At 51.6% G+C, this 21,228-nt stretch overlaps 1 protein-coding gene across 5 annotated transcripts in view; it reads right to left on the bottom strand.

Annotated features, from left to right (window-relative positions):
• Positions 1 to 21,228, bottom strand: part of Slc12a3 (solute carrier family 12 member 3) — a 35,826-nt gene that overhangs the window by 10,600 nt on the left and 3,998 nt on the right. For 2 of the 5 annotated variants that reach the window (XM_031336977.1, XM_031336978.1), the window contains exons 4-22: positions 21,060 to 21,155; positions 20,711 to 20,850; positions 20,240 to 20,350; positions 19,202 to 19,313; positions 18,872 to 19,002; positions 15,272 to 15,356; positions 14,396 to 14,550; positions 14,151 to 14,258; positions 13,686 to 13,809; positions 12,019 to 12,120; positions 11,008 to 11,163; positions 10,309 to 10,408; positions 9,377 to 9,488; positions 8,699 to 8,839; positions 6,978 to 7,084; positions 5,710 to 5,792; positions 4,653 to 4,730; positions 3,686 to 3,787; positions 2,371 to 2,482 (exon numbers count right to left, since the gene is read on the bottom strand). In XM_031336977.1, coding sequence (XP_031192837.1) covers positions 2,371 to 2,482; positions 3,686 to 3,787; positions 4,653 to 4,730; positions 5,710 to 5,792; positions 6,978 to 7,084; positions 8,699 to 8,839; positions 9,377 to 9,488; positions 10,309 to 10,408; positions 11,008 to 11,163; positions 12,019 to 12,120; positions 13,686 to 13,809; positions 14,151 to 14,258; positions 14,396 to 14,550; positions 15,272 to 15,356; positions 18,872 to 19,002; positions 19,202 to 19,313; positions 20,240 to 20,350; positions 20,711 to 20,850; positions 21,060 to 21,155 — 2,155 coding nt within the window. The remainder of the gene's footprint in view (positions 1 to 2,370; positions 2,483 to 3,685; positions 3,788 to 4,652; positions 4,731 to 5,709; positions 5,793 to 6,977; positions 7,085 to 8,698; positions 8,840 to 9,376; positions 9,489 to 10,308; positions 10,409 to 11,007; positions 11,164 to 12,018; positions 12,121 to 13,685; positions 13,810 to 14,150; positions 14,259 to 14,395; positions 14,551 to 15,271; positions 15,357 to 18,871; positions 19,003 to 19,201; positions 19,314 to 20,239; positions 20,351 to 20,710; positions 20,851 to 21,059; positions 21,156 to 21,228) is intronic. The other 3 variants (XM_031336980.1, XM_031336982.1, XM_031336979.1) reach the window with 2 other exon arrangements.

The raw sequence follows: 21,228 nt of genomic DNA, 5'->3' as shown, positions 1-21,228 counted from the left end.
TGCGCCACCACTGCCTAGCTAATTTTTTTTTTACATGTATGTGTGTGCATTTCTGTGGGGGGGGGGCGTGTGTGTAAGGGTATCTGAGGAGGTCAGAAGATGCCAGATCCCTTAGAGCTAAAGTTCTAATAATGTGAGCTGTTGGGACTCCATCTTGGGTGCTGTAAAAAAGCAGCCAGTGTAATAAACTGGGGAAGTACCTCTCCAACCCCCCTCCCCCAGCCTGCTATGCCTTTGTTATTGTTGGTTGGTTGGTTGGTTGGTTTTGGTTGTTTTGTTGTTTTGTTTTGTTTTGTTTTGACATAGGGTTTCTTTGGGTAGCCCTGGCTGTCCTGGAGCTAGCTCTGTAGACCAGGCTGGTTTGAACTCACAGAGATCTGCCTGCTTCTCCCTCCTGAGTGCTAGTACTAAAGGTGTGTGGCCATCACTGACCTTGAATTTCTGCATCCCCCTTCTCAATGCTTACGGTTACACTCTGTGCACACAGCGTTGCGTGTTACACCCAGGGCTTCATGCACACTTGGCAAACATGACCAGTGTTCCATTCCCAGAAGCAGGATTTTAAGAGCAGAGCTGTGGCAGCTTCACCCAGGTTATCTGTCAGAAGCCCAAACAGTCCTTGGGTCGTAGGGCCAGCAGGTCATGTGACCCACTAAGTGGCAGTTGGGACAGAAGGGTTTTTATGACCACTGTGAGAAGGACATGCTGTTACCCAATGGGGCCACCTTGAGCTAAGCAAACCTCAGGGAACCCAGCTGCCACCCAGAGCTGGGACAGGACGCACAGACTGCTGGACTGTTTATTCTTTAAAGAAACTGAGAGCCAGATGCTGCTGTTCTCAATGCTGTCAGTGAACTTGTCAAAGAAGGCCCTTTGGGTAGTAAAGTTCTCACAGGGTGCAGGGGGCTGAGGGAGAAGGCAGGGACAGTGTGCTGGGACTCCCTGAACTCACATCACAGGGTGAGCAGAAGAGGGAACAGGGTGGAATCCTGGTGTAGGAAGAAGGCTCCAGGCCAGGGCTCACCGCCTGTTGTGGTCTTGTGTTAGACGTCGCACTAGGTTCTTCTCTATGGACAAACCACCCCCATTTGTCTGAGCAGGTCTCATCTATGACCTTTAATCTTACTTCCCTTCTCTGAAAAGTTGCTGTTGCCCCAACTCCTCCCCTTCAACTCAGGCCAACTTGACACCTCCACGGCCACACCTCTGTATTTCTGTGTTTATTTAAGGCAAGTCACATTCTGTCTTAGAGCTGTGATTTGCATACAGGTTAGCCCATAAACTCAGGTTAAATTTTAATCCTCAGCGTGTGGGAGTGAGATCATGGAAACAGAATCCTGTTCTGGTGTTTATGGATAGAGACTTTGAGGCAAGTTTAGGATTGAAGCCAGGTCACTGAGGTTGCATCCTGTGGTTGAACTGAACTTTAGAGGCTTCAGAAGAAACAAAAAGGGATAACACACACGCACACGCATGCACACACACACACACACACATGCCAGTATGCCATATGATACCCTGTGTCACATCACAGCAAGAAGGATATCACGAGACACAACCCTTAGACTGAACCTCTTGAACCATGAGCAAAAAGAAACCTCTTTTCTTTATGAGACAGGCTGCCTCAGGTGTTTTGTTATAGTCATTAAAAAGGGACTAAGGAAGATGTATTTCAGAAGCAAATTTTATCTCCTAATTGAACCAGAAAACAGCACTTATTGCCAGAAAGAAGTTACAATGAAAACCCGTATAAATATGTCAGTGTCACCAAATTCTGGCCAGATGGCATTGCCTGCCAAGCCAATGAGCCAGGCCTGCTCTGTTTGCTTAGAAGTTCAACTGAGCTGAAGAACAGGCCAGCTTTACACCAAGATCTCCTGCAAAATCATCCAGAGACCTGAGAGGGAATTACAAGTCACTCCTTACCATGAGACTTGTGACTTTTCCAATTATTTGCTACTGTGTCTCCTGGTCACCTCATGTCTCCCCCGAGCCTGCATTCCTATGCTGGGGACACTGTCAGGAAGCATTCTAATCTTGCTTCACTTACCTCTGTCCTGCCGTTCCATGAGTCTGTCCTTGGAGAGTCTTGTGATTTCAGCACTTACCACATGTTCCTATCAGAGCAAACACCAGGACACCTGGGTCTCCTTAAGATGGGTCCAGGAAGCCAACCCTTCCAAAATGGAGAGAGCTCCTGCATGAGCCAGCCCCAGGCACCATTACTGTGAGCTGGAAAGAGGCTGGCCTGGGCTTTGGGACAACCTCTGGGCCACCCATGGGCAGAGCTGAAGGGACAGGGACAGGGAGTCTGGCAACCTCGGGGAGGCAAGATGGAACATCAGCACAGCCCCAGTGGTCCCCACTTACGCCTTTCTCTCTTCGTCCATCCTGTTGATCTGGCCCCCAACAAACACTCGGATCTTGCATTTGCCCCATCTCTTCTTGCGGTGCAGGAGATAGGGGATGAGGAGGGTGAGACCTAGCAGGGACAATCCCCAGGAACCAAGAGGAAAGGACTCAGGACAGAACCCTCTGTGTGTTTCCACCCCACACTGCCACAGCAGAACCCTCCCCTCTCTGGATCTTAGCTCCTAACCCATGGAGGAACTCAACAGACTAAACCAACCCACTGGCCATGGTGCTTGGCAGGCTGTGGTTTATTTGGCTAATGCGGGAGTTTGGCTCTTTATTTTTCAGAATTATCATTATTTGGCCTTTTAGAGACAAGGTTCTATTATGTAGCTGAGGCTGGCATTTGGACTCTTGATCTTCCTGCCTCTATCTCCCAGGTGATGGGATCGTAGGTATATAATACCATGTCCAGCCAATGATGTGGCTTAAAACAAGCAACCTGGCACTGAGTATTTGGCACATGAGGTAGGGTGGGGTGGTTGCAGGTAAACATCAGGATGATCTTCATTTATTTCTTGAAAACTGAACATTTGACCAAAGAGTAGGAGCCACCCTCCCTGTCGTCTCTCCATATAAGGCCAAGGCCCGGCCACCATGAGATCGCTGGGCTCCCCTGTGCTTCAGTTTCCTTATATGCAGAGAAAGACCCTGCATTAAGTTAAGCCCACAAGAGCACTTGCCTCCAGGCATAGATTCACATATCCCAGCTTGCATAGATGCCATTAACGAACTACACGGTTACTCTGAGATATCCAAAGGGAGATTGGCTCCAGGACCTGCCCTCAGATGCCCACATCTGCAGGTGCCACATACCTTCTAGAGAGTGGTGTAGGATCTGTGTGGACCCTTAGGTCCTCTCCTATCATTCCTGCTAGAGCAGGTACCATGAAAATTGTTCTTGGGTTTTGTTGTGGAGGAAACGGTGATGGGAAAATTAGTTTATGCATGTCCAATCAGACATGGTTTTCTTTTTCAGCACTTTGGTCTACAGGAGGACAGGACTCATGTGGAACACAGGCGCACACAAAGGGCTGATGTGTTCAGCTAGGGCAGAGCTGTGGTCTCTTTCTTACTCTATCAAAGGCAGAGCCATTAAAGCTGAGGGCTCTATTTTAAAACCAGGACAGGCTAAGGTGTCCATCCACTTTGCTGGCTTCTGGGTCCCACCAGAGGCCTCAGTAAGCACAACACATAACAGCATTCCAGGAGATGCAGAGACCCAGAGGACAGAAACTCCCAGGGGACACAGAGGGGTCTGAGGGGACCAGACCTCCATCATCAAACAGCCAGTAGATATCAATGGTCTTCTTGCCTTGCTCCGACTGGAAGATGGTGCTGGCCTGCTCCTCCTGTACCAATGCCTCTGGGGCTGCTGAAGAAGGAGAAGGTCAGAGCAGAGCCAGCAGGCTCACTGCCATGTCCCACCTGAAAATAGCCAGTTTCCCCAGAGAGGTGGGCTAGCCATCGACAACCAGGTAAGCATGCAGTGGCCAGAGGCATCCTGCAGGCCTAGCCAGACATAGCTAATGTCCCTTCCCATGCTTCATATAGTACTATGTGAACTCCTTTCTGGCTCCCAGCTCCCTCTCCCTAGATGCTGATGGGCACTGAGGGACTACTGTGCAGCATCTCTGTGCAGCATCCCTGTGCAGCATCTCTGTGCAGCATCCCTGTGCAGCATCCCCGTGCAGCATCCCTGTGCAGCATCCCCGTGCAGCATCCCTGTGCAGCATTCCCATGCAGCATCCATGTGCAGCATCTCTGTGCAGCATCCCCGTGCAGCATCCATGTGCAGCATCCCTGTGCAGCATCCATGTGCAGCATCCCTGTGCAGCATCCCTGTGCAGCATCTCTGTGCAGCATCCCTGTGCAGCATCCCTTGGATGGAGTTTGTCCATCTTCCTGTACCTCTTCTTCCCCTCACAGGTGTAGCAGGACATCCCCTTACCAGCTGCCACTTTCCCCACCTCCCTGAAAGAAGGCACCTGCATGCTGTTCCTCTCTGCATCTACATATGGCAGTTGAATAACTGAGAGGGAGTCTTACAAGGGGTAGAACCACTGACTGGCCATCTTCAACAGGAAACTAAAACCTACAGTAACCCATCCTTGGCTCTTAGGACACCACTTTCACAAGAGAAAGCCATTTATTCTTGGCCAAATTCCCAGATGACCTGACACTACCATCCCATAGAACAAGGGTACCCTGATCTGAGCAGGCGGGGGAGGGGAGTTGACCCATGCCAGACACAGATGGCCTAGTCCTTCTGTTACTGGCTCCCCTGCCTCCCTCTCTGGGGTCAAACATGGGATTGTCTGTAAGGGGAGGAGGGTCTGGCCTGAAGACACTCCTGCCTAGAGAGCATGCTGGGCTCCTCATCTTCTGAGGCTTCTCTAACACTCTAAGAAAGGTCTCTGTCTCTTCCCCCATGGTACCTGGCTGCTACTTGCTTCCCACAAGCCAGATGTTTTGTCTAGCTCCTCTACCAGACACACTGCCTTAGGGTAGAGGGTGCCCCACCTAAGCCATTCTTTCCCCCAGCTCTCCCCTCCTCAGCTTCAGCTAGGCCTTGTTCTCAGAGGGGCCTCTGAGCATCCATCTCCCCAGGATACTCTCATGTCTGAGGTGACCTGTGTGTCTACTATGCCGAGCATCTGCTTTCACCCTAGAGGCTCACCACCCTACGTGGGGGGAGCTTTTTGTTCCCTGCAGAGAGCGTGATCACTGACTGACACAATGGTTGCATAAACATTTGTTGTCTGGATGCTATGGACATAGGAATATCTTTGACCCTGGGTGACAATACCCCTGCCCGCAAGGAACAAAGTCCTGCCTGCACATCTGCCAGTCCTGACCACCCTTTCTCTTCCCCTACTTCTATCACTAATTCAGAGTCTTCACAGTCAGGTGCAGTTTCCAAGTGCTGCAAAACATGTTCCTGTTTTGAGTACCAAGGACAGATGTGAGATCCAGTGGTCAGAGTCCATGGCCTTTGTGGTGTTCCTAGATGCCTTGCCTCTATGAGGTCCTCTTTACCTACCTGATTATTAGAGTACAACAGTGACTTGGAGAACTCTAGTCTCCTTTCTGGCCCTAGCTGGAAGCATGACCTTGTCCTGGTCAGTCACTGGCCCCTTCTGGAAATCACTTCCATTTGGAGACCGATGGACTCCAAGGAACCATTAGGAACTGGCTATCTCCGCATCCGTGACTCGACCAACTTTTCCTCCTCTGCCACTGCTTAGAAAAGGCATTGTCTTTGACAGGAGCTGAACAGACACATCGTGTACTCACTGTGAGCTTGCAGAGCCTCGGAGACATTGAGCCCCTCACGCATCCTCAGGACACACACTCCGTAGTTGAAGTCAAAGGCATCACTAGAAAGAAGATGCAGGGTCAAGCTGCTGGCCCTATGACATGGCTCCCAGGAGAGCTGGTCTAGCATTGGTCTTTGGGCCTCAGTTTCCCTATATGTATAATAGACAGGCAAAACTGGAATGTCATCCACAACACTCCTAGGGGAACCAAATTGGGCCCTGCTTCATGTCACACTCATGAGTTGATCTTGTCAACCTCTCTGCTCACAGTAGTGGGGCTTGGTGACTCTAACCTTCACTTGACACAGGAAAACCTGTCTTGGGGTAGGGGCAGCTTCTTCATGGTCAGACAGTAGGAACCAAGTAGTTGGGACAAAGATTATGTGGCTGGGACTAATAGGCAATAGACAGGTATGCACATAGGAATGGCCAGCTATAAAGGATGTGTAGAAGACTTCTGACCCAAGAGTATATTTCCACTCAGATAATACCAAGGCCTCCATGAGGGTTTAACCCATTGGGCTATGCTTGACCCTCGTTAGACTCCTTCTCAGTCTGCCTTGGACACTGGAGCTCCAGGGAGCCTGGGGGCCAGATTTTTCTACACCCTGATATAATGTGTTAGAAGCAGCTACCATCAGAATTGAGTTATATAGTGGGTCAACAGCAGACCCAGATGTAGGCCACAGAGCCTCAAAATTCAGCCATCTATTTTGATGGCCTCTGTGTGGCACAACAGTGGAAAGCAATCCAGATGGGCATTCCCTACACATACAAGGGCAAGAGCAGGAGGGGCTGAGGCTGAGTGTCAGTGTTGAAGCCTTCTGGGGCTATCCTCAGAGCTAGCACCCCATCTCTGCTGTGTCCCACCTCAGAGCTGTGAGCCTGGCAACTGTGAGCCTTCAAGGATTTGTCCCTTAACAACCACCCTTCTTGGGCTCCTCTGAAAAGCTGAAAATTCCTACAACCCCGAGCCTGCATCCCAGGAGCACAACTGGCCAGTGCTTTCTCCAGTTTGCCACAGTCCCCACTGCTTCCCAGAGCCTTACACCTGGCCCACTCCACTCTCTGCTGCCAAATCCCTGCTGACTTCAGTGTCTGTGTAGGTCAAGGGGAGACACCCTCTGTTGCTCCACCTCTGCCTTCACCAAATGACTCAGGTGTCTACACACTGCTTCCTTCTACCCAGGAAGCCCCGGTGGCCCAAACCAACAGCTCACAGGCTGCACCTGCATTCTTACTCACTGCAGGATGCCAATGTAGTCCTCCATGGTGGCTGGGTGGGCAGACTGCCAATTCTTCTTGAATCCAACCACCAGAATGTTGGGCTTCATTCTTCCCAGTCCTGAGGCCTACCGGGGCAGGGGAGAAGAGTCAAGTCAGAAAGTGGTTGGCCCTAGGATCAGCGGGAGCTCTGTCCTGTGACAAATGACCAGGGAGTGGGCTCTTGCTCCTCCCAGCCATCCTTCCATACAGGCTTCAAGGGACTCAGGATTCTGTCTATACAGAAATCGTGAGACTTGAGTTTGTATGTCAAGTTACAGGACCCTTGGACCACCTTGTCGGAAATCCTCTTCCTCCCTTCTCTCCCTCTTTCTCTCTCTCTCTCTTTCTTTCTTTCTCTCTTTTTTTATTTTTATTTTTCAAGACAGGGTTTCTCTGTGTAGCCCTGGCTGTCCTAGAACTCACTCTGTAGACCAGGCTGGCCTCAAACTCAGAAATCCGCCTGCCTCTGCCTCCCAAGTGCTGGGATTAAAGGCATGTGCCACCACTGCCCCACTTTCTTCCCTCCCTCCCTCTTTTGTTGATCTTCCTGCCTCTGCTTCCAAAGTGTGGGAGTTATAGAAGTTCACATCCTGTCAGGGTCTTCCCTTTCAATTCCCCTCCCTCCCTTCCTCCCTCCGTTCCCCCCTGCCCTTCCCTCTTCCTCTCCCTCTTCCATGTTAGGATTCTTTAAAATACTTGGAGTGAAATCAATATAGTAAATTGACCATTTTAGCCTAGAGAGATCTCTGTGAGTTAGAGATTAGCCTGAAGATCTATATAGATGGTTTCAGTTAGCCAGGGCCACACTGTGAGACCTTGTCTCCAAAAGAAATTAATCATTTAATTTCTTTTACAATTCAAAACAAATTCACATATCTCTCTATAGCTATATAGGTCTATCATCTATCTATCATCTATCTATCCATCCATCTCTCTCTCTCTCTCTCTCTCTCTCTCTCTCTCTCTCTCTCTCTCTCTCTATCTATCTATCTGGGGATGGTATACTTGCCTCTAGTCATCGCTACCAAGAAGCTGAGGCACACAATGGTTTTGCTCAGTGCTAGAGCACCTGCCTAGCACCCAGGAGACTTTGTACTTGATCCCAAGTATCAGTGCCCCCATCCCCCCAAGGCTAAGACAGGAGGTTCTTTGCATGAGTCTGAGGAATTTGGGGCACACCAGGCAACACAATGAGTCAAAAACTAGCATGCTCTGCATGGTGGTTACTGGTGGTTACTTGTCTCAAACAAAACAATAGAAAAAAGAAACCCACAAAACAACCAAACACCATGTCCACACTTCACTGCGCCATTATCTCTACCTATTTCTAAAACATTTTCAGGAAACTCAGGAGAGACCCCTCACATGTTTTTTTTTTTCAAGTTGAAAACCAGCTAGGATAATTTAGTGATCGTCCCAGACACTTTTTGGTTTGTTTTTTTAGTAAAAAGGCACTAAGGCTCTCAGCCCAATACTGATACTGAAAGAGAAAACAAAACAAAACAAAAAAAAACTAACTAAATTTAAACTAAGATAAGGCAGAAACAGGATCTGGGTAAAGCCACAGTCCCCACAGGTTCCCAGGAGTCCTGGGTCCTCTTGAACCAGCACAGCTTGAGACATAAGCAAGTGGGAGGATCCCACTGCAGCCACTGAAGCTTAAGCTAGACTGAGTCCTGTAGGAAGCCTGGCCAGGACACCTGCATGAGAATCTGGGAGCCACTACGCAAGTCCTCAGCTATGACATCAGAGTAGAAGGCCTTGATCTTCCTCTTGTTCAGCCACTTGGTGTGTCCACTGGCGATGAGCCGGAGCTCCGGCACTCTCTGCTTGCGGGATCCCTGTAGGTGAGGGACAGGTGGTATCATGCTGTCCTCACCATCCAGCCATTCAGCACTTCTTCTGCCCTAGTGGCTCCCCTAAGAACCCAGTGGTGTTCTTCATTAGAGTGGATGAGGGAAAGTGAAGGAGAACAAGAAGCTAGGCCTCTTGGGTGATAGATGTTAAGGCCAGCCTCAGCTACACAGTGAAGTGAACCAGCCTGGACTTCATGAGACCATGTTTTTTTGTTTTGTTTTGTTTGTTTGTTTGTTTTTTCTAAACAGGGTGTCTCTGTATAGCCCTGGCTGTCCTGGAACTCACTGTGTAGACCAGGCTGGCCTCAAACTCAGAAATCTGCCTGCCTCTGCCTCCCAAGTGCTGGGACTAAAGGCATGTGCCACCACTGCCTGGCTGAGACCATGTTTTGAAAGAAGGACCTGGCCAGATTCTGCTAGGTTCACTTCCCTGCCCCTCCCATCCCTGGGTAGATACTGCATCCTGGTCCCCCCACACCCCAAGGTACAGGTGTCCCTCCCAAGCCCCCTCGGAGCACTCACAATGAGCACGTGGCCACAGATCATCAGGCTTAGGTTCTGGGTAAATGTGCTCACAAAGTCCACAAGGGCTGGGCGGAAGTTGGGGGGCCCTGTGAGCACCAGGCACTGGGGGCTAGGAGAAGGAAGAACACAACATGAGGTGCCAGGAGAGATCCTTTAGAGCCTTTGTGCTAAAGGCAGATGCTCCTGGACTCCTGCATCCTGATGGCCCCGGATGAAACGTGTGTGCACTGGGGCACATATTTCCAGCTGTGACTCAGGGGATCATTTAGGGTTTTTTGAGGCTACGATACTGTAAGTATCCCTGTCCTTGTGGCTGGGCCATCAGACACACCAGTCTACCTATTTCCTTTGCCCCACCAACCCCAGCGTGGCAAAAGCAGAGTAAAGATCAGTCATAAAGAGGCCATTGTTTACAAACTCACTGTACCTTGGCCAGGTGCCCGAACCTTTGTGTTGGGAGGCAGCACAAGTTAAACATTCCTGCCAATCAGAGCCAGACCCAATGGTTCATTTGCCAGCTGGGCCAAAGGGGTAGTTAACATCTCCAAACATTCATTTGTCCTTTTCTGTGTCTGAGGTTAGTACCCTCAGAGGTGTGTCATAAGTGTCTGGGTCACAGGAGGTAGGTCTTACTGAATTTAATACAGCCAAGTGAGAGGAAGATGGAAATGTGAGTGACTGTCCCCACCATCGGGACGAGCTTTGAAGGGTTCCCAGGGCAGGCCTGTCACTGCCACCAATCTAGGATTGTGTCGTGGGAATTGACCACATGATCCTGACAGCATGGCTTCCACTGTGGGAGCTGAGACATGAGGATCTCCCTCGCTTTGTGCCAACCCCAGTCCTGCACTGGCTCTTCCACCAGGTCCATCCTGGTATACCATCCTGGACCTACCAGGGCAGAGGACCTCACCCGAAGCCCTGCTCACCGGTAGTTCTTGATGTGGTCTTCCACCTCATTGAGGCCCACAGAGTAGCTCAGGGCCAGGTTGTAGGAGCCAGCCTGCACTGAGGAGCCCCAGTTCACCTCTGTGGGCAGAGACAGGGAGAACAAGACAAGGAACTGCAGGAAGCAACCAGTCATGGGGAGCGAGGGGGGAAGGGACTGTCCATCTTTCTTAGGTACAGAGCACCTTGGGAGAGAGGCCGTGGATGGATGGACAGTTGGCAGCTCTGTTCCTAACGAGTGCAGGTATGACAGACAAATGCCACAATATATGGTCACCTAATTCAAGATCGTGGAGCTAAGGGCTGAACTCCCACTCGACAAGCAGACCTCTGCGGCCATCTAGAAGGTCAAGTTCGGATGTAGAGCTCTAGGGTTGCCTTCCTCAGACTGCAGTCTGTCCAGGACCCTGTGACATGCCCACCTTTGCACAGTCACTCTTGGTCACCCTGCCCTGTATGTACACGCTAGCAGGTAGCCCCTCTAGGAATCTGACAGTATAAGACTGCCTCTCAGTGGACAGTTCCTTTGAGCAGCAAGCTCAGGAAGGCTGAGGTAGGGGCTAGCCTGAGTTCCACTAAGGGTGAGGCCAAGGCCAGGCTCCAGCTGGGATAAGGGGCCTGCCTAGCTTGCATGGCTGCCCAGGCAGGGAGTTGGGCCCCAGGGGTCGGCGGCCACACACCTGGCTTCTTGTAGATCACATAGAGCAGGAGGAAGAGAACGACTCCGATGGCAATGAGAGCCGCCCACCAGGTAAGCAGGAACATGATGACCACCGAGATTACTGCTCCAAACAGCGCCGCCCACTTGCTGTAGTATCGGAAGGAGGGTCTCCATCCTGGGTGGGGCCAGGCCAGTGCACATGCGCATGCTCAGGATCCTTCTCCCTCCCAGAGCTACAGCAGTCTCCATGCTTCCACACCCACTACCCCTAGGGCCCCACCAGCCTTAACTCCCGGGGTGGGGTCAGGAGGCTCTAGGGAGTACCACAACCTTGCCCGTTGGGCATTTATTTTACCATGGTGACAAGCTATACCAGGAAGGGAATATCCAACCCTGGTCAAACACAGCCTGCGCATCAGCAACAGTATCAGATCCAGGGTCTTGTGGAACCCAAGGGATTAGACTGATGGAAAGGGACTTGATTCTGCCTGGCTCTGTGCTGGGTTGGGGCCACTTCTAGTGACTACTGAACCGTGGCACATCTCTTAAGAGTGCCAGGGCACACTATGGTCTGTCTGGAAAGTGTCGGGATAACAGGCCCTTTGAAGATCTAAGTATTCCTCTGCTCTCTACTGCCATCTGCTAGAAGGTTTGCAGCAGCAGCAGAAGCAGCACCACCACTCCAAAAATCTATGCAATTAAATTGCCGCAGTATGAACAGTGCCCCCTAGAGGTGATCTGTGTATAAACAGCTGCACCATCCTTGACTGGGAAATTAGTCCCTTTCTGAAGAATCAAGACTTCCGGCACCTGAGAAATTAGTGATGGGTGGAAATATAGAACAACCTCCATCCCCTGTAAAGGATGCACTGTGCTCTGTAAAGGATGACTGGCTCTGTTAGGGTACAGAGATTCCCTTCACGTGGTTTTAAATGTAGGCGGCTTTGAACTGCCCACCTCCACCCACGCCTTCCCCTCTCCCCACAGCTCTTCCCCACCTCTTCCTGTGGTCAGGAGAGGGTCAGCTCACCAGGTGAGTTGGTGATGGAGGCATGGAAGCAGCTGAAATTGATGAGGGCGTAGGAGCAAAGGAAGAAGTTGGAAATGATGGGGGCGATGGTGTTGAGTTCAGCTTCAAAGACCCAGGGAGAGAGGGGCAAAACGTTGGTTGGGCTCTGCCACAGGAACTGCCTAGCACACACTCTCAAGGTGGCCCCTAGCATGGCCAGGCCTGGATGCCCAGTCACCTCAACCTTCTCATCTGAGAATCGAGTCCTTTGCCCCGTGAAATTAGAAGGGTCAGTGTCTTAGAAAAACCTAAGTTTTAGTTTTTCAGACCGGCCGGATCACTCAGCTTCCCACCAAGCCTGCTGGCCTGAGCCATCACCCATGTGCTGGAAGGAGGGGACTCCTGCAGGTTGTCCTCTGACCCTCACATGTTCCCCCTCTCCCATAACAAATGTATAAAAATATTTAGAAGGTAGAAGACAGGGGAATAGACCTTTTCAGGCTACCGGGTGACCAAAGGCCATGACACTTTTTGACCTCAAATAAATATAAGGAATACATTTGTCAATGTGACCAAAGACCCCTGAGAGCATTTCCCAGTCCTGTCCACAGTGGCTTTCTCTTCCCTATCTGCCTGGTCCTAGCACACTCACATAAACGTGTGCATGTCGAACTTAGGGTCTCTCTGGGGAGCCCAAAGAAAGACAGGCAGCTCTTTGGGGACAGGTATTTCTGCACATAATCGTATTAGGTCCCCTTGAGTATTTAGGGTCATAGTCCTCAGTTTGCCTAAGTCAGAATCATCAGCCCAAAGATACCACCCAGGAGCCTACAGCTATAAGAAATAAGCCTGCGCCTGAGCAGCAGGAGACGGGTGGATCTTGAGAAGGCCAGACGACTCACTTCTCTGACTCTTAGGTGAGACACTTCTTCATAGGATACAGGATCTAGTTTCTAGAATCTTCCTTTGGGCAATAGCAACCAGACTATTAGAGCAAGTCTTATGGGTGGGTGACTAATGGGACCAGGCTGAGCAGCCGTTCTAACAGGAAGGTGTCTGTGGGAGGGGTGGAATCGAGGAGGGAGGGGAGGGGGTGGGGCTTTCCACAGAAAGCATAGGGGGCGGGGCCAAAGAGCTATGCGCTGCCCCTTACTCTACAGCTGAGCAAACTGTGGCTCAGAGAAATGACCTATCAACAGTCGCATAGCAGGAGCAAAGGCAGCAGGGGCCCGTCTACCTAACTGTTATTTGGGTGGAAGGCTGGCTTTGTCTAGTTTATGCCTGTACACGGATAATGACTGAGTTAGCCATTTGTATCAGCTTGGCCCATCTCCATCGGTGTCCTAGGGCTGGGGTGGTGTCCCAGCTGTCAGGACACTGGAAAGCAGGAAAGAAAAGTTCCCTCCTAACAACCCAGCACGGCTTGGTAGGCCACCCTGTCTGGAGGTGGGAAAGGATTGTGTGGCCTTCCAAGGGCTTTCCAGGCTGGGCTTCATCCACACAAAGGTTTTATGCACTGGGACTGGGGCGTGCCTCGATCGTAAAGCAAGTGTTTAGTGTGTGCCTGGCCCTGGTCAATTCCATCCTCAACACCAAATAAGTGCTGTTCAACAAGTGCCCAGTGACACAGGGGTCAAGGGGGCAGGTCCGAGGACCTTCACAGAGGGGCAGGAGAAGAAGCCTCTCACCGATGATGATAAAGGCCACAGCGATGGCGTAGGCCAGCAGGTAGCCACGCACAGGCTCCCTGTTCTTGCCATAGCCTTTGCCAAAGAAGCCAATCAGAGGGTACAGCTGGTCTTCGCACAGGCACTGTGGACAATGAACAACAGACTCAAACCCTAGCCGGGACCCTCCCCTTTCCCCTTCCCAGGGCCAGCCGTGCTCTCGACTCTGCGTGGCCCTCCGTCATGATCTCGGCAGGTTTCCATTTCTCGGAACAGTAAAACCCAGCCCTCGCCTCGCCACAGAGACAAGGCTACTTCCTTTAAGAGTCTGCTAGCCTGTTTCCCTTCCCTTCCACCCAGACCCATATCACATGACCCACTTAACAGTAGCCATGGCTTGGGGTCGGGGGAGAATGGGGATTTTCCTATTCTGCTCTTCCCAGCCAGAGCCCACCACTCCCATCGGCCCCTTTTCTGCAACCTCACCTGGAAAACCTTGGCAGCAGAGACGAGACAGGCCAAGGCAGAGGACAGGGTGGCCCCAAAGATGCCGGCTGTGATCAGGGGTGCGAAGGCAGACACCATGCTCATAGTCTGTGGGAATGTGGGGTGCTGAAGTAGAAACACTACTGGGCATCCCTTCCCCACAGCAGGCTGTGGTCCTGACATCTCAGCTCCCACAGTGTCCCTACCTCTCTGGCCTTGGGTGTGCTGCAGCCCAGGGCTTATACCTGGTAGTAGTTGACGAGACCATAGCGGCAGCTGCGTTGCTGGGAGCATTCTGTGAAGTTCCAGCCATAGCCACAGGCTAGCCCTTCACAGGGGCCTGGGCCAGGAGTCATGGTGTCATTCACGTCCCCAGAGGCATCTCTCACCACACAGGAGCCTGAAGGGAGAAAGGTGTGTTGAGGTGTGTGTGTGTGCCGTTTCTTCCCTTTACCCTCTCCCCGATCCCCAAAGGCTGGCCACCTCTGCAGAGGGAGGGTGAGACACTGTGGACAGGCCGGCTCCCCCTTATCAGGTGATAGTGTTAATGATAGTAGCAGGTATGGAGGTATTTTGGGGGTACCTGGCAATCCGAGACCCCTTTTAACCCAAGGCAGTGAGAGCTGAAGAGATGTGCTCTATCCGAGACCCCTTTTAACGGTATATACCCTGAGAGCTGAAGAGATGTGCTCTATGGCCTTAAAGCAGAGACCTGAATCTCAGTCCCTGAGAGCCCATGAGAAAGTTCAAATCCCCCGTGAAAAGCTCGCCTTCAAGGCGAATGCTGAAAGCAAGAGTCCCCAGAGCCCCGGCTTTCTTCTCTAAAGTAAAGGCGATGGCAGTGCCCAGATTAAATATGATCATTAAACATTGTGCATGGTCTTCACACAGGCATCTGGAACTGCAAAGTCTTGAGGTATCAGAGGAGCCTGATCTGGCCTCCCTCACCATGAAGAAGCTCTGTCACTGGAGAGGTGACAGGTACCCCAGACGCAGGGCTCAAGGGCTGCCCCACAGAGCTCTCCCAGTTAGAAGCCAGCTCCACACTTCAGCCTTCCCCAGCCCTACAGGGTGGATCCACTTTTCTCATTCTCCCCATCTGTGCCGGGCTGGCTACTCACCGATGGTAGCTGAGATGGCAAGGTAGGAGATGGTGGTCCAGAAAATGGCCATGAGTGTTCCCTTGGGGATGGCTACAGCAGGATCCTGTGGGAGGGCATGGTATTATCAGGCCGCCTGTGGGATCCCTTTGGGCCTAAGTGCCTTGGCAAAAACTGGGGTGAGCAGCAGATCCCGACCTTGGACCCTCAGAACCTGTCCAACCCTGGAAGAGGGTCCGTGACTGAGCACCTACAAGATGGCCAACACCCCGGGATTCCAGGATTGAAACCTCATCAGCTCCATATTGCACCCAGAGAACACATGGTAAGGCTTACTGGCAGTTGTGGAGGGAGGGAGGCCTGTGCCTGCCTCTTCACCTCAGACTCACCTGCAGCAGCCGGCTACAGCTGGAAATGCAGCCTGATCCTCCTCTCTAGCTCTATGTGTCACAGTAAATCACCACTAACTAATTTGTCTGGTTCTCCAGCAGTAAAGAGACTGAAGACATTCCCCAAGCATTCTCCTGCTCCAAGAAAGAGATTTTTCCCAACGGTACTGACACCCATTGCCCACCCCCTATGCCCACTCCCATACACCTTAGCCCTCCTTGCGGCCACTTTCTCAACACAATTTCCCGAGATACGGCTAGGACCATCCCACCCAGCTCGTGAGGCACTGAGGATGGCGGGATGTGAGGAGGATGGCTTTACAGAGCCTTGGGTACCTGTAGTGCTGACCCACAGCCCCACAGCCTCAGGCTCAAAGAGCTGGTTCCTGAGCAGCCTCAGAGACTGCTTTCCCATAGCAAGCTCAATTATGGCTCCATCCAGAGGCCCAGACCCCAACCCAGAGGGAAGGCCAAGCCTGCCATGAATTGGCTGTCCACTGCCCAGTGAGGCTCAGTAGACAGATCACAATGTCAAAGGCAGGTTGGCAGATAGGCTGAAGAGAAATGAAAGCAGAGGTCCACAGTGGCAGGGGGCAGCAACCCCGGGGAGGCTTGAATCTGCTGTGGTCTCTGTTAGAGGATCCTATAACCCTAGCCTTACTAGCGATGCCCAATGACCTGAGTTGCGTCAAGTGAGGTCTGGCCCCAATTCCAAAAGGCCATAGCCACCTGAGTGTGGCGCTGTTGGGGGTGTTTCTCACACCAAAAGCCTTCCCAGGTCTCAGCTGTGGTCTTTACCCAATATCTACAGTGATGAGCATTCTCTGACCTCCTCAATCCACATCCACCCTGAACCTCAGAATGCGCCCTCATTTGCTAAGAGGTCCTTGGAGGAGTAAACAGTGATGAGGTCATTCTTGTAGGGAGCAGGAACTCCCAGAGTGACTGAAATCTTGAGTGACTGTGTCAAGGACCCCGAGGCCTTAGCCCCAAGGGAGTGACAAAGCCTTAGCCAGGAAGGGTCTACAGGGATGACAAAGTACTTGGGAGTGTAAGTGAGTGACTCATGTGTACAAGGCCCAGTAGCGTGTGAGGCCTCTTCCTCCTCTGGGACGCTTACAGCCTGAGGCTGCTCACCTACAAGAGACCTCCTACCAAGGCTAGTAACCTCTTCCCTGTGCTGTACTTAACAAGTACGTAGTGCAGAGCTTCTGGGTTGCTGGTGGTAGGAGGCGTGCTCCATTGGAGTGCCGATCCTCCACCAGACTCCAGTGTTCCTGTACGTGTGTCTGTCCTTCTTTTGTTCCCTCACTGATCCTAGTCAGGGTTCCCGGATCCAACAAGTTGGCCATGCTACATGATGGATTAGAGTGAGCCTCAGCTGATGACTGGTGTCATATTAGAAAAAGAAGGTACATAGAGATGTCACCCATCGTTAGAGTGACACTGGTTAAAATGACTGCCAGTTCAGGGCAGCATTGCCAGGATCCCACACAGCTAGGACAAAGCTAGAAAGGACCCGTCCTCAGATCTTTAGAGGGCCATAGTCATGTTGTCAATGCCTCCACTGAGATTTCCAGTCTCCCGAGCCGGCAGATGCGTATTTTAAGGCCCCTGGTATGTGGGGACTTTGCAGCCACAGGAAGAACACCTTAACTCGCCATCCCTATCTTGCTCTGAGATCCAGAGGCTGGCTTGCAAATCCGACCCATCTCTTCCTAGCTGTGTGCTCTGGGAGGCTCTTCCACATCTCTGAGACTCAGTTTCCCCACCTGGTGTAAGAGTGCTCATAAATGGGAAGTATGGATGGGGACCATGCCGTACACTCTGTATCCCTGGTTAGCACAATGTTATATAGGCATGAGCACCTGAGCTCAGATCTCCAGGATCCACGTAGAGCTTGGCGCAGCGGCTTGCATCTGTAATCCTAGGGCTCTCAAGGCCAGATGGGAGGCAGGGACAGGAGACTTTCCAGCTCGTGAGCCAGCTAGCCCAGTGTGTGCAAACAGTAAATTAGCCCTGTCTCAAACAATGTGGAAGGTAAACCACCATACCCAAGGTCATCCCCTGAATTCTATTATATGTACCTTGTATGTATATCCTTAAGCTTATACATATGAGCACACACATACCGTATACACACAAAATATGTGATGGTCTGTAAAATGGGGTCAGTGACACAGCTCAGTTGGTAAAGCGCTTGCACAGACACTCGTAACCTGAGTTTGATTCCCAGATCCCATGACAGAAAGGGAAAACAAATTCTTAGAAGCTATCCTCCGACCTCTGTATGCGTGTTGTAGCATGTGCACATCTGCACTCATACATGCACACCACACACACACACCAAAGAATGATCTTCAACTTTTCTGATCCTCCTGTCTCAGCTTTATGAGGGTTGGGATTCTTTTTTTTCTTTTTTTGGTTTTTCGAGACAGGGTTTCTCTGTGTAGCCCTGCCTGTCCTGGAACTCACTCTGTAGACCAGGCTGGCCTCGAACTCAGAAATCCGCCTGCCTCTGCCTCCCAAGTGCTGGGATTAAAGGCATATGCCACCACTGCCTGGCTGAGGGCTGGGATTCTAAGCCTGCACCACAGGGCCCACAATGCCCATTGAGCCTACTGTGCCCACTGTGCCCACTGTGCCCAATTCTTAATTCTATGAGAAATACAATTGAGTAATATCTTCAAGGGGGAGGGAGACTAAGGTCCGAGTTCAGCACAATACCATTTTTTGGCCCAGTGTCTGGTAGATCTCCATCTCTTTGGTTTCTGCCAGCAAAGGCCCTCCTGTTTTCTCACCTTACAAAGGTTCTAGGCCTGCCCCCACCCAGAAGCTCTGCTGTTCCTTCTGTTTTCACTCCCACTGCACAGCACTTTGCATTGCTGCTTTGATCCCATTTGCTATCATTCAATCAACAAACACACCAAGCACCTAGCTCGTGTCTGACTCTAAGCTGGAAATGAAGCCAGAGACATCAGGCTGACGTCTTACGCTGAGAACACACCATGGCGAATGGAATTTTAGGCAGAGATGTTGCAGGAGGGATTTGAAAGAGGCGCAGAACTTTGCAAAGTAACAAGGACAGAACGGAGCATATTAGGTCTTTTAGACAAAGGCCTGTCATGAGCAAATAAGTCAGTCTTCAAGGCAGAGCTGGGGGTCTTGGGTATAAAACCAAGGTTCTGGGATGTGGGTCCTCTGTGGTACCAGTTAGACAGCCTCTGCTCACCTTGAGGTCCCCAGAGATATTAGCCCCTGCCAGGATGCCTGTGGCCGAAGGGAAGAAGATGGAGAACATGCCGAAGAAGCTACCATCGATGCCTCTCCAGTCGGGTACCAGGTTCTGAACAAAAATGTCCCCTGGAAAACCAATGCCTCAGTCAGAGCCACTCACAGGGCTTGGCTGTCTAACCAGGCCCAGTCAAACAGCAGTGGGATACCTGGAAGCCTGTGGCCATGGGAGGAGATCCCGGCCTCTTGTGCCCATTTAAGGAGTGAAATTCACAGACCAACTGTCCCCATCCACAGAGCCAGCATCGGGTCTCCTGACCTCACGTACCGTGGTAGCTGTAGAAGCCTTTTGAAGCTTTGTCCTCAGATGCCGGGATCAGTGTGCCCACCAGATAGTTGGCAAAAGACACCATGATGACAAGAAAGAATAGCACCTGGGCCTGGAGTGAAGGACACCGGAGGTCAGATGGCCACTCCAACCCTCAGGGACCTGCGTGGTCAAGCGCTTTGTTAACCACGTGACTGTCTTCTCATCTCAGTCAGACAGTGATTAGTCGGGGATGTAACAGGGAACAAGTTGGCCCGAGACTAGAAACAGGAGGCATGATGGAGTCAGGCTGGGGGCTACATTACCAGGGTGGTCTGGAGTAGTATTTCCAGCAGCAGGTAGTACTGCTGGAAAGAGGAAGATTAGTGAAGCACAGAACCACCTGGAGACTGCAGAGCCAGGAGGCCAGAGAACAACGTGGAGGAGCGAGGCAGCAAGCCAGGCCCCTCCCAAGTCAAAGGCTCCCTTCTGGTCCAGCCTGCTGGCTAGAGCCCAGCGATTCTTTTGTTTCATGATATGAAACCTCTGACATTTGGCTGGGTACAGGATTTAGCAGGATTGAAGTGCACATTTTCTTGCCTCTCTTTGGAGCTCCGTATGGCTACAAGACCAGGTTCTGGCCAATGGGGTATGAGCAGGAGCAATATGCACAACTTCAGCTTTAACCTCCACGTATGGATAGAGAACTCTTTTCTTTCACTCCTCCCTGTCCCTCTGCCTGGACCACAGCTGTGATGATGGCGTCTATTGCGAACCAGGTCATTAAGGGCCACGCTCGGGGATGCAAAGGTCACAGGATGGAAGGAATCTTCACGCCTCCCCCCTGCCCCATGGAAACCACCATGCTAGCCCTAAACCATATCCTTGGGAGGGTTAGAGGAGACAGAACAAAGTCTGTCTTAGGGTTTTGTTTTTGTTTTTGTTTTTGTTTTGTTTTGTTTTGTTCCTAGCAGCTGCCCTTCCATCCTAGTTGATACTCTAAGAAGAGGCAAAACCAGACCCAGACCCACCCTCTCCCTCCCAGCACATCCTCCTCACCTTGGACTCCCACTCCATCCCAGCCAGCGAGATGGCCAGCAGCACAGTGACCGTGACCACACCGATGATGCGGATGTCATTGATGGGGTCTACGATGGGGGTGCCGTACTCCTGTGGGAGCAGACCGGCTGTGCGTCCAGTATTCCCCTCTACTCCTCCAGACCCCCACCCCCACTTCACATAGGGCACACCCTGAGAGGATACGTCACCCCTCCCCCAAAAGAGCTACTGTGTGGGCATGGACAACATGGTCCAAAGGCAGCATACACCCCCCAAAAGGGGTCTTGTGAGGGTGGTCTATACTTAACTTAATAGACTTTTATTGACACTCAAAGTGACTAGATGTAGCTTTGGTCGCTGGTAGGAAAGATGAGGCAGGAGAAAGAAGGCTTGGTCCTGTGTGAGGAGCAGTGTGTGTGTCTGTGGGGGGGTGTTTGTCCTGCTCCCTCTGCCCCATTCCGGGCCCCTTACCTGAAGTAGGTCCCGCACAGTCTCCGCAAAGCCCACAGTGTGCATGGCCACACCCACAGCATTGGCAAAGGCAAAGATGAGACCAATGGAGCCCCCCAGCTCTGGTCCCAGACTCCGGGAAATTAGGAAATAGGTGCCACCTAGTGAGGGCAGAGGGCCAGAGAAGAAACAGTGTGCTGCAAGAGGGGCAGGACCAAGGGCCACAGGGTGGGCAACCGAGACCACCTTGAGAGGTAGAGAGCCCCCACAAGTCCCCATCTGAAGCAAGGTGGGCATGATGGGGTACGCCAGGGGTGGGACAGTAGCCCAGAAAGCATGGAGTCCAGGTAAAGATGCCCCCAGAACTCACCTGACTTGACCTTGCCATTGGTGGAGATGGCCGAGATGGAGAGACCAGTGATGGATGTCACCATGACCGACAGCAGGATGATGAGCCAAGTCAGCACTGTGTGTGGGTGAACGGGAGCACCCCAAAACTTAATTAACACACTTCTCAGGTCAGCCCTTCAGTCCCCATG

This window comes from Mastomys coucha, unplaced genomic scaffold (genome assembly GCF_008632895.1).
Source record: "Mastomys coucha isolate ucsf_1 unplaced genomic scaffold, UCSF_Mcou_1 pScaffold22, whole genome shotgun sequence".
NCBI lineage: Eukaryota > Metazoa > Chordata > Mammalia > Rodentia > Muridae > Mastomys > Mastomys coucha.
This window is presented reverse-complemented; position numbering and strand designations above follow the sequence as displayed.